This window comes from Podarcis erhardii (assembly GCF_964252035.2).
Source record: "Podarcis erhardii genome assembly, chromosome: 5".
Taxonomy (NCBI): Eukaryota; Metazoa; Chordata; class Lepidosauria; order Squamata; family Lacertidae; genus Podarcis; species Podarcis erhardii.
This window is the reverse complement of record NC_138509.1, coordinates 38,131,409-38,144,307: the sequence shown is the minus strand read 5'-3', so window position 1 is coordinate 38,144,307 and position 12,899 is coordinate 38,131,409. Positions and strand designations below refer to the sequence as shown.

Sequence of the window (12,899 nt, the reverse complement as noted above, 5' to 3'; positions counted from 1 at the left end):
AGTTTTAGGAAAAGTGTTCTTCTTAAGCCTATTCATTTTTTATATGTAACAAAGGGATGGGAAAGAAATTGTGGTATCAGTTATAAAATTCATAGGATTGTAGTTGGCAGGGACCCTGAGGGTCATCTGGTCCAACCCCCTGCAATGCAGAAATCTCAACTAAATCATACATGACAGATGGCCATCCACCCTCTGCTTCAAGACCCTGGGAGGAAGGAGAGTCCACCACCTCTAGTGGGAGTTTGTTCCACTGTCAAACAGCTCTTGCTGTCAGAAAGTTCTTCCTGATGTTTAGTCATTGTTACTTGAAACCATTGCTTCAGGTCCTAGCTTCTGGAGCAGCAGAAAACAAGCTTGCTCCATGTGACAGCCCTTTAGATATTTGAAGGCGGCTATCATATCTCCTCTCAGTCTCCTCTTTACTAGGCTAGACATACCCAGTTCTCTCGACCCATTCCTCATAAGACTTGGTTTCCAGACCCTTGATCATCTTGGTCGCCCTCCTCTGCACACATTCCTGTCCTCCTTCAATTGTGGTGCCCAGTGCTCCAGGTGTGTTCTGACCAAGGCAGGATAAAAGTGTTCAATATAGATCAGTTTATAAAAAAAACACATTAAGGAAATAGAAATTCTATCATCCTGAACACATTTGCATGATTTCTGTTCTTGTTTTGTTGCAGTCCTGGAATCAACGTCTTTTATGAAAAGCACATTTGCCTCTTGCTTTGTCACTCGTGTCTCATTTCTTTCTTTTTAAAAAAATAATATTTATTAACATTTTAAAGACTGCAAAAGAAAGACAAAAGAATTAAAGACAAAGAATTAAACAAAACAATACAATACAATACAAAAAAAACAAAAACACCACACAACACCAACCCCCTCTGGTATTCCTCTGGTAATTCCTCTGGTAATTCCAACAGTCTCTTATTTTGTTCTTCTCTTTTTTCCCTCCTCTTCCAAGTCCGAGAGCCCTCACAGTTTTAATCTCTTCTTGACCCAAGTCCCGGTCCCAAAAGTAATCAAATTCCTGTGTAAGGAAATCTATCAAACTTCCCTTCTCCAGTTCAGGTAGGGCTCTGATCCTCGAAATCTGATTTTCTTTAAATTCAATCATAGCAGGCATCAACTTATGGTCATCAAATTGCATCTGTAAGGCTGGGACTCACTCTCTCTCCAATTGTGTTACTTTAGGTTCAACGGCAATAACTTTCTCCCTAGCCTTCTCCGCAGTTTGCCATGTCAAAGTAGATTCCTGTGTCAGTTTCTGAATAGTTTCTATATTGGTGTTCACTTTTTGTCCCAAATTGTCAATTTTGGTAGTTGCCACATCCACCTTTTTGTGAAGCTGTTCCAGTGAGTCACTTATCTTACATAATACAACCACTAAGGCCTCTTCTGTCAACATTCTTAACCGATTCAAGGTCCCCAGAATCTCACAGGTTTTTATCTTGCAGCTGGAAATTCCCCCAGCTCAACTCTTGTGACAGTTTCAAAAGCTTCCTCTAGAGGGAAACAGTTCCTCTAGAGGGAAACAGTTTCTATTTGTATTAGTCCTTTTAAACTCAATTCAAACAATAAAATTAGTTTCAATTTTCTGTTAGTTTTACTCCTTTTTAAACGCAGACAGAGACCATGGAAACAATGTATTCCTCTTATTTAACTAACTGTCAGTGAACGTTGTAATCACGGTCAGTCCTGTTGGCAGCCCGTTTCCAGGATCGGAGCGGTGGTATATTAACTCTGTTCGCTCTCTCCTGCAGGTATACTCAGTCCAAAACTTTCCCCCCTCTTCTCCTGCCACCAAGGGGGATTTAGTATTTTTTACTGATGGAAATTTAGTCCTTTACAATAGGCTTTCCAAGACTTCAGCTTGCATCCTCTTTGCTTCAATCTATTTACAAAAGGTGGACTTCCTGTTTTAGACCTCCCCGTTTCGGCACCAAATTAAGACGTTGAAAAATCCAATTCTCCGCTCTACTCACGGGTAGTTACTTTAAGATCAAATTGTCCACAGGAAAAAGTCAGCGCTCTCCGGCAACAGCTATGCAGCTTCGCTCTGTGGAAGAAGCAGTCAATTCGAAGCACCGCGCCGCTCACCCCACGTTGCTCCGGATCCCTGAAACCGGGTTTCCCCACGAGTAGGGGAGGCGCAAAAGGTCCCAGCCGAATCCCACGTTCACAGGCTTCACCCACCTGTGATTTCTAGTGGGTCTCCGCCTTCGCCATGGCAGCCAGACCCGGATTCCTACGAAGCAAATTCCTCCCAATCAGAGCAATTCCGCCATTACCGGAGGCGCTAACCCGGAAGTCAGTCACTCGTGTCTCATTTCTAAGCTTATGCCAAAATACTTGCACTCGGTCATTAGTATGAAGTAGATTTCACCAATAACTACTTTAAAAAAGAGAAATAAATGGTGCTGCAGCTGATGTGTCCTAGCCGTTCTCTTGTTTCTAAGGCATGTACATGTGCACCTCCAGAGGGTCTAAGAATAAGATATTTTTAACTTCTTTGCAGCTTGATTGGTCTTCATGTTTTGATATTATGACACCTAGGAAGGCGTCTCATCCATTGTTAGATTTGGCTGGTCCTGTATTTTCTTCTCACTGGCAGCAGCTGTCCAGATTCTCTGGCAGTGATCTTTGCCATCACCTGCTACCTGTCTCTTAATTGGCAATGCCAGGGATTAAACATCCAAATTCTGCAAGCGGAGCATGCACTGTCCTGTTTGAGCGACGATGACTCCCCCAATGGATAAAATCTGTGTAATCGTTTTGAATGAAGAATATATGCCTACTAAGTTCAATGACTAACGGCATGCTTTTGTATTTGGTCTTTAAGCTGCTGCTAGATTGTGGCTTGGGAAATGGAGGCTCCTCAGAAAGCGGCACAGAAGCCATAGTTGCACAACACAGGATCCTTATCTTCTGTCAACTCAAGAGTATGCTGGATATAGTTGAACACGACCTTCTCAAGCCCCACTTGCCCTCTGTTACTTACCTGCGACTGGATGGCAGCATACCTGCTGGTCAGAGGCATTCCATTGTGTCAAGGTAAATCCAGTGTCAGATGTATTCTAACAGAGTAGCTCTTGCATGTAGAGCTCCCACAGTTGCTGAAGGAAATGAAATCCTATGATTCACTTGGAATACATAACTCAAATGGCCACAATGGCCTGCTTTTATGCTGAATGCAGAGGAGAGGACCGCTCATCCTTGGTGCCCAGCATATACATGAAAATGGCATTAAGGTGAACTTATCAGCAACAGTGGGTACTTTTCCCTCTCTTTTGCAAGACGACATTTTGCTTACCAGATGTTAACTTAATGGACAGAAATTCTGCCTGGGTTTCTGACTGGAAGCCATACAAGAGCTTGCCTTCCTCTTAGCATACTATTTTGCTTTGAACTCACATTTTGCACTCTTTGCTCTTAAGTCACAATGGGTTTTGGCACTGGGCAGGGACCATAACTGGGATGAGTAGAAATTGGCTGCTCCCACGGTTCCATCTAGAGGTGATGGCACTATCTACAGACCCAGGTTGGTGAAGGTATTCAGATGTAGCTCATACCGTTGACTTGCCTTAAGCTGGGTTTTCTAGCCTCTTCTCCCTCCCACCACAAGAGTTAGGCTAGAAGTGGCCTGTCAGCAGATGGGCAGTTTCTAGTGAAGCCGTGATTTCGGTCCATGCAACACCAAAGTCTCTGGAAGGTGCAAGCAATAAAGTTGTGACGGTTTTAACACAATCTAGTGTCAGTTTCTGACCTGTCTCTTTCCCTTTCTCTCCAGTCCCTCCACCCCACCAGCACTCTGTCTGCTCAGCCCTGCCATTGTGGCCCTGCCATTGTGGGTTCAAGCTTTTTCTGCATGTGCAACCATATAAATCTAAACTGGCTTTTTTCATTCACAGGTTTAATAATGATCCCTCCATAGATGTCCTCTTACTCACCACTCACGTTGGTGGACTGGGCCTTAATTTAACTGGAGCTGACACAGTGGTATTTGTTGAACATGACTGGAATCCAATGAAAGACCTCCAAGCCATGGACCGAGCACATCGTATTGGACAGGTAAAACATAAATTGCTGCCGATTTGGAAGCAAATTAAAACCATTTCAATAAATCCAAAAATGGTTTAAGCTTCCTAAACCAATTCCATAAATAGCCCCTATCTTTCAGAGTTTATGATTTCAGTTTATAACCACCATTTTCTAAAATAATGGAGCTGTGGAGCTGAAAGCATTAGCTAGCAAAGAGAGATTCAAGGCAAAAAGTTCTGTTTTATTGCAGTCTTCCCCCTCCCCCTGAAAAAAATGTTTCTTCACTTTTCACCCTGCCCCAAAAATAGATATTTGCTATTTACCAGAGAAGGGATCTCATTAACACCCAAAATAAATCCTAGGAAGAAAAAATACTATCCTAGGAAGGAAAAATTACTATTTATGTATTCCATAATTTATTGCAATTTATTCCATACTCCTTTAAAGGTTCTCATTGGGATCTGCTTCCTTTCTTTCCGCTCCACCGTTGAGCCAGGCTTGGGTTCTCTTATGCTGTGAACATTTTTATCTTGTACAAAACCTGGATTGAAAGTACAGTGAAAAAATTGCTTCCAGTGATGAAGGCCTCTATTGATTCCTTTATTTTCTGTTATGGTGTAATTGAGTGTATATCGAGTGTCTTCCCATACATTTTCTTTTACCCTGTGGTAGTTTCTTGAACGCTCACGAATATTAACTGTCTCCTGCAGAAACGAGTTGTTAATGTTTATCGCCTGATTACAAGGGGAACCTTGGAAGAAAAAATAATGGGTCTGCAGAAGTTCAAAATGAATATTGCAAATACAGTGATTAGTCAAGAGAATACTAGTCTACAAAGCATGGGGACAGATCAGCTGCTTGACCTCTTCACACTCGACAAGGTAAAGAGTAGCTCACATATGATCTGAAAGCAATGGTACCATAGTTGTAATGCTTTGGATTAGTCAACAATGTTTGGTAAGATTTGCCGTGGAATTATAGCCATTCTCCCTTTATGCAGTAAGTCTTTCATTTCATTGATGTGAAAAAGATAAGTACCCTCTTGTTTCTGCTTGCTATCGTGTTGTAATTTGCAGAGACTGCTTTAGGATTGTTGGATCTTTTAAGTACTGATTTATGTTATTTGCAGATGTTTTCTGGCTCTTAAAATACATAGATTTCAATGTGCTTCTCTTCTCTTTTTCTTCCACTTCATCTTCCAAATGCCTTCAAGGATGGAAAAAATGAAAAATCAGATGCTTCCCCTTCTGCTTCTGGAAAAACAACTATGAAGTCCGTTCTTGAGAATCTTGGAGACCTGTGGGATCAAGAACAGTATGACACCGAATATAGTCTTGAAAAGTTTATGCATTCACTCAAATGACCATTTTAATACAGTGGTTGCTAGTTGACATTTTCAGCTGATATTCAGCAACTCTTAAAGCAATTATAGTGGACTTCAAGCATAACATGTAAATATACTTGTGGAAAAATTATGAGAAAGGGCTGGCATTTTGAATAGAGCCGCCTTTGTCACTTTGGGATAGTTAAAGTCTTAAATACTTGCATTATACAAAACCTCTAAATGTAAACTTACTGTAAGGTAGTTCTGAATTTCCAGAATAGCTACAGATTCTTATTTGATAGAAAAATAAAACAGGTCTTAACAGGTTTTGCACATGTTGATAAGTGTTACTTCTCTTTTGAAATATGCCTGTTGCTCCCTCTTCCCTCAAGCTGCAGTAATTTGTACAGAGTGTTTGAGTATTTAACAAGTTTGTTCTTTTAAACCTCACTTTAGCTAACTTTCATAGTATACTTTAAGAATGTTTAGTCTAACAAGTTAGAATGAGGTTTAGATCTCTTCAGGATATATACATTGGTAGAATAATGGCGAAGCCTATCACTCTGGAAGAATATTAGGGAATTAAATGAAACTTCAAGTATTAAAGTTCTCAACTTTATATTTAAGTATGTGGTGCTCTTCAGTCTTCTGACATTTTGAGAGCAGTTGACTTTTTCATAGGAATTGCAGGTAATGGCTTATTTTAGGCCATTTCCACATCCTGTTTAGAGGGTGCCATTTTTAAAGTTTGTGTGTGTACATATCTATATGTATATATGTGTGGCTAGAACATAGCCCAGTTAAGAAAGCAATTGTATGAAGTAGACTTCAATCTTATTTTTTTTTAACCAAAAGAGCAAATATATAAACAGAGTTTTTCTAGCAGTAGATCTTATAAAATTGAGGTTCCATGCTAGAAAGACTCTCTAATGCATGAACCTCTTAAGTGAAAGAGGGAAGAAGCTTTGAGGTCCAGAGAGGTAGTCTATTTAGAAATGCCTTCAGGGCATCAGAGGGAAAGAAGTATTTACAAGCTGAAATCATGTAACAAATTTTAGGAAGCTTTAATAACAGAGTAAGAATAACAATAGTTGTACATTTTTTTAAAAAAAGTGTCTTCTAAAAGGGAGTCAGTAGTGACATATGTCTGTGCATAGATGTGCATGTCTGTACCAAACGTGGACACGGTTTTCTAAATATATTAAAGGCAAACCTACATAAGCTGTCAGAATGCATACATGAAATATATGTTTAGTTGTCATATCTAGGGTTGGCGCTTGCTGTGCAATTCAGCATCGGAGCTTGAATAGCCATGAGATTTCAACAACATAGAGAGATGGTTTTAAATGTTGACTTACAGAGCAAGGTCATTTTGCAGCACTTGCATATGAATGGACGTGTGTCAGATTTCAGTAGATATATGAACTGCCATACTGTAACATTAAACTAGCATTCCTAAAAAAAAAAAAAAAAATTAAAAAAGCCAAACTGGCATTAATCATCCCGTTATATATCTCATGTAGTTCTTTCTGTATATTTGGTCATAAACCTGACAGCTGCATGGAAAAAATAAAATAAAATTGGCATTTCTCTGGATGAATGTTTTGTGGGGGAAAGGCAGCTGGTTTCCTGGTGCACTTACAAGATTGTGTGATCTGGTTTTTCTATTAAATGGCTGAGGAAAATCACACTATGACACAGATCTATCTACTGCTATTTCAGCAGAGGATTTTAATGACTGATCTTGGTATCCTCCTGTCTGTCCTCGCAGGCTAATTTAGCTTCTTATGAAAATGCCTGATAAAGAAGTTGGGCAGCGTAAAGCATGCATATAGTTGTACTTTGAGATAAATGTCTGGCTTCTACTAGAATATGTGTGCACAAATTTAGGTCTACTCTTTATATCTAGGTTTTATTTAGACTGTACATTTTAGGACAATACAAATTATCTTCTTTCACCTCCCTGAAATGTTGTCAAACACCATCTCTCTCTCCCACCCCCCTGTCTCTCACACATGCTGCTACTAACCTCTTTTGCCACCTTTCAGCAAGAGCTTATCCTCTGCAGTGTATTTAGAAATGATGAGCTTATTTGGTTATGCTCCTTGTCACCATCCTTTATAGTTGCTGGCAGCCATTGTAGGTAGCCCTGGCTATTTATAGAATCAATAAACACTGCCTGCATTTTTTGATGTTAACTAGGTAACTTGTGTTGGTCCCTGGTCGTGAATTGTAAGTGAGCTGTGCTTCTTGTATGTGTACAGATCATTAGCGTTCAATGGGAGATCACTTCCTCAAAGAGATGTGTGAGCTCTTCCCATATTTGGAATACATCATGGCGGTTTGTAAAGTGGTTAACTCAGTTTCAGTAGCTAAATGTGTTCAAAACAAGGAAATGAGTTTATGCTGCTGTGTGCTGTCCCTCTGGCCCAAACAGTCAGATGCAGAACCACCAGATTTAGGTGTGTGTGCTTTTAATTTGGAAGTATAAGCAACTTTGTAGTAAAATATACAAGTGGTGCATAAGTGGAAGCAAGCAGGCAGGCAGTCTTCTCAAGCAGGTCCTCAAAGAGCATCTTGAGCTATTCCTCCATTTTCAGCTAACTCCAGCTTGAAACACTTGACTTCTTCTCTTCTGTTTTCTTCCAAACTACCTACTCTGCTTTCTGTGTTTTCTCTTTCCCCCATATACAATTCACATCAAAATCTGATTCATTTAAAAACACCGAAAGATCCCAAACTGCCAGGAGACCATCTCCTTCTAGATGCTAAGCAATTGCCCCTGATGACTTATTGATGTTCAGTTTATCAGCAATTTACCTAACAAAAGAATAGTCAGCCAAAAACCATTAAGCCCTAAAATGAACATCTAAACTCTGGATTATACCTGTGATTTTAAAAATGTTTACATACCTTGTAAAATGAGCTCTGCTAAGAATCAATATGAATATTGGGAGGGAGCTGAAAAGGTTTGTGTGTGTTTATTTTAGGGCTGCTGTATGGAAGATTAGACTCCTTTTTAGGAAGATGTTTAGATGTCACTTTCTGCATTGTAAGGATTACTGTAAATTGTTCCCATCTGTGTCTGTTAGGAAGTAAATTTCATTGAGCTCAGTCAGACATATTCACGTAAGGATGTATAAAACCACACTCTTAATGTGGTAAATGGGAAGATATGTTTACGGGCATGTAGTCCTCTGGAAGCTACAAAATATGGGTAGGAAGCATTGTGGAAGGTGCTATAATATGGGGCAAAGAAAAAAAGCACATTGGCACTCATAGCAGCAGCTACCTTGGCCTTAATTCAAGAAACGAAAGTGGGATTAAATGCTGGAATACGGAAACCATAAGGTTAGAAAGCAGAGGCTTCCCACTCATAAAATAAAATAGGCTATAGCTGTCGTCTAGCTATAAAATGTATAAAATGCCTCCAGCATCCCTACGTAACATTGACTTATCAGTTCATCACCTTTCTTACAGTTTACTAGTCATAGAATCATAGAATCATAGAGTTGGAAGAGACCACAAGGGCCATCGAGTCCAACCCCCTGCCAAGCAGGAAACACCATCAGAGCACTCCTGACATATGGTTGTCAAGCCTCTGCTTAAAGACCTCCAAAGAAGGAGACTCCACCACACTCCTTGGCAGCAAATTCCACTGTCGAACAGCTCTTACTGTCAGGAAGTTCTTCCTAATATTTAGGTGGAATCTTTTTTCTTGTAGTTTGGAACCATTGCTCCGTGTCCGCTTCTCTGGAGCAGCAGAAAACAACCTTTCTCCCTCCTCTATGTGACATCCTTTTATATATTTGAACATGGCTATCATATCACCCCTTAACCTCCTCTTCTCCAGGCTAAACATGCCCAGCTCCCTTAGCCGTTCTTCATAAGGCATCGTTTCCAGGCCTTTGACCATTTTGGTTGCCCTCCTCTGGACACGTTCCAGTTTGTCAGTGTCCTTCTTGAACTGTGGTGCCCAGAACTGGACACAGTACTCCAGGTGAGGTCTGACCAGAGCAGAATACAGTGGCACTATTACTTCCCTTGATCTAGATGCAATACTCCTATTGATGCAGCCCAGAATTGCGTTGGCTTTTTTAGCTGCTGCGTCACACTGTTGGCTCATGTCAAGTTTGTGGTCAACCAAGACTCCTAGATCCTTAGTCAATTGGGTGGTTTGTAAACCAGTCAAACACAGTAAAATATGTACATGATCAGCATTTAAGCTTCAAGTATTTACAGCAGGCATAGGCAAACTCGGCCCTCCAGATGTTTTGGGACTACAACTCCCATTATCCCTGACCACTGGTCCTGTTAGCTAGGGATGATGGGGGTTGTAGTCCCAAAACATCTGGAGGACCGAGTTTGCGTATGCCTGATTTACAGCATAAACTACCTGATTATACCTTAAATATATGTGCTCTGAGAGAAAAATGCCATTAAATAGTAGGCTACTTCCAAAAGGGGTACCAAACTGCCTTGGATAACCCACAGTTGCTATTTATTCATTACACTTATTTTAGTACATTGGTTGTCATTGGCATTGCTGTGCTTCTATTACAACACCCACGGGAGTGAGGTAAATATTAATGATGGCTATTGTTTAAGCTCTAGTTCTAGCAAAGTTCTGCATCAACCTGCTTTAAAATGCCATGAGACCTTAAACCTGGCAATTTTATTTCTATAGTAACCCAGTGAGTCACTTTGCAGAGGCTTTAGGCTGTCCACGTTGTGATTTACAGGCATGAATTTCGTATTTGAATGGCCAAAAGGTGGTGTTGAGGGTACTGCTTAGCTCCATGGCATTAAATTTCTATTATCCCACCGCTATTTAATTCCTGCATGAAATTGAGTGAACTCGTCAAGAGTGTTGGAATGTGGTGCCATCAAATATGCAGATTATCCCCCCTGCCCGCCACCAAATAAATCCTAATTTTTCATCTTGTTCAAATGAGGCAGTAGAAATGCCAAACCAGTGTTTGGGCTCAGTAAGAGACTGAAGAACTGTCAACAACTGAAACTCATTCCTGATTATCAAAACTCAGTTTGGCTTATGTATTTTGTGGTTTTATATTCTGACTTTATCCTTTGAATCCTGAGACCTGCAGATATAGGGCGGTATACAAATTTAATAGCAGCAGCAGCAACCACAACATCTGAATTCATTTCCTTTTCGATGTCATTTGTTTAGTACTACAGGCCAATGTGGCTGTTTCAGAGGCAAATGAAATGTTTTCTTCCCCCTTAGCGGGTGACTGCTCAAGTCTTCCTACAAGACTAATATCCCTGGTGGTCTTTTGAAGGCGCTCAATGACATTTGCTGTGATCATCTTGGCCTCGGTTTTTCATCAGCCAGAGGAGCTGTTTATAGCCTCATTTTTCCTCCATGGCAAAGTCTCTTAATTAATGCCCCATGATGATTAGGCCTTGTGCATGCAACCTACTAAGCACCATGCAAATGAGGAATCCTTCGCTACCTTCTCTTTTTTCTCCTTGGGCTTGATTTGTTTTACACAGCTGCCTGTTGGTGCAAGTCCAACATTTCATTCTGCCAGCAGCAGCTCTGCAGGTTAGGTTGTAGAAACTTGGAGGAAAAGAAAGCAGATCACCCGGCAGCATTCTAGAGCCAAAGTCAACTGCTTTTACATGATCTTACAGGCAAATGCCATAACTCCATGGCTGTATGCATGCAAAATGTCCCAGGTTCAAATCCCCAGGTAGGGCTAGGAATGCCCTCTGTCTGAAATTCTGGAGAGCTGCTGCCAGTGACAACAGTACAATAAGTTTGAAACTTGGAAAATCATCTTGTAATGCAAGGAGGGCACGCAAATCATTTTGAAGACCTCTCGTTTTTTAATTTGAGGGAACCCTTTATAAGCTTGCCTAGAAGTAAGCGGTTAGAATCTTAGCTTAAACCATTCCGTTAACTCTGCTTCCCCTGTCCACACTAATATTGTGCTGTGGACATCGCTGAACGTGGGCGGTCTGGGTTTTCTACTGTACTTAAAAGGACCTTTAGAATTGTTGCTGAATAACGAATAATCTGATCGGTGAGAGAAGTGGAGAGATGATTCAGCAAACTTGCAGACAGAACAGTAGCTGCTTCAAAGATGTGAAGGGACATCATGACTCAGGAGGGTCAAGGTGAGTGGGTTGTCATGGTAACAATGCCCCATCCTCCTCTGTGATCTCTAGCTGCAGGTTTAAATTTATTTAATTTATGCCCCAAGGAAGTATTAGTTGGTGGTTGCCTATCTGGCTGCTGCAGGTAAACAAAGTTAGGCTCCCTTGCACCACTCCTCTGTTCAAGGGAAGAAGGAACAAGGCTGGTATTTCTCCCCCGTGGCTGTTTTTCATAGGCTTGTGCAGGCCTTAGAAGTTTGTACACCAGCATGAGCAAGAGTTGCCAGCTGCAGGTATTCTAATCCACCTGCGGGACTGACAATGTACAGGTCTATCCTAGCAGCACAGGTGGGAAGATGTTTTTTACATCTTACTTGGCAGGTATTTTGATGAGCTTAAAGAGATTTTCCATTTCAATTACTTCTCAGCAGCAGTGCCAGATAGGAACAGTATTGGCATGAGAGAGACAGAAGGGGAGCTTATTGCTCGAGAGTTGTGCTGAAACTGCTCAGCCCCTAATTAAGTTTACAAAGGCTGTTTGAATTCACTGGAATGTAGCTGGAGGCAACCTGAAGCCACCAGGCAGGGTGCTTTTCCTGGCATCAAAGTGTTAAAATCGGAAATGAGTTGAGGCAGCAGCTGATGCCATTGGGATAAAGCTTAGCAGTGTTCAGTAGCCATCTCAAAGCTTGGGCAGGAGAAAGAAAGATGGGCTGACAAAACAAGAGGCAATAAAATTGTATATAATCAATTTCAACTGAAGTGTGGAGGACGAAATATCAGGGAACTTGAGCTCCTGTGTCAGTATCAAACTTCATTTCGCTCACAGAACAGCATAAGATAAAACATACAGATAAGACTTAAAACAGGTAAGGAATAAAAACTAGTACAGTGGTACCTCGGGTTACATATGCTTCAGGTTACAGACTCTGCTAACCCAGAACTACTGCTTCAGGTTAAGAACTTTGCTTCAGGATGAGAACAGAAATTGTGCTCCGGTGGCACAGCAGCAGCAGGAGGCCCCATTAGCTAAAGTGGTGCTTCAGGTTAAGAACAGTTTCAGGTTAAGAACGGACCTCCAGAACGAATTAAGCTCTTAACCCGAGGTACCACTGTAATTGAAAGGTGATTATATCATGCATACTTAAAAAGATAGAAACAGGGACAGTTAAAAGTGACAATAAGGGAGGGGGAGCGTGAAGGAGCACAGGCCTTGCATTTTGGGCCTAGTTTGTGGCGCAAACCATCCTTTGACGAATATCCATCATAGCAGCACAGAATCTAGCAGCTGAGTATGTAACATCTGGGTTTTCATCTTGAAGTAGCAGGGAGATATAAAGTTGTTCTGTGCAACCTGGGGATTTGTGTAATATAGGCAAGATGAACCTAGTTTGTATATCTGTATAGTATT

The 12,899-nt window shown here is 41.0% G+C and overlaps 1 protein-coding gene and 1 long non-coding RNA gene across 2 annotated transcripts in view; one reads left to right on the top strand and one right to left on the bottom strand.

The window, feature by feature from the left end:
• BTAF1 (B-TFIID TATA-box binding protein associated factor 1) overlaps positions 1–6,876 on the top strand; it is a 41,633-nt gene extending 34,757 nt beyond the window's left edge. The window contains exons 35-38 of the mRNA XM_081863142.1: positions 2,843–3,054; positions 3,912–4,071; positions 4,752–4,922; positions 5,255–6,876. Coding sequence (XP_081719268.1) covers positions 2,843–3,054; positions 3,912–4,071; positions 4,752–4,922; positions 5,255–5,404 — 693 coding nt within the window. The 3' untranslated portion in view covers positions 5,405–6,876. The remainder of the gene's footprint in view (positions 1–2,842; positions 3,055–3,911; positions 4,072–4,751; positions 4,923–5,254) is intronic.
• LOC309342642 lies at positions 5,215–12,501 on the bottom strand. Its single transcript, XR_014156951.1, has 2 exons — positions 10,843–12,501; positions 5,215–5,338 (listed from the first exon to the last, which is right to left on the bottom strand). It is a non-coding gene; the product is annotated as an uncharacterized lncRNA (long non-coding RNA).
• Between the last annotated feature and the right edge of the window lie 398 nt (positions 12,502–12,899).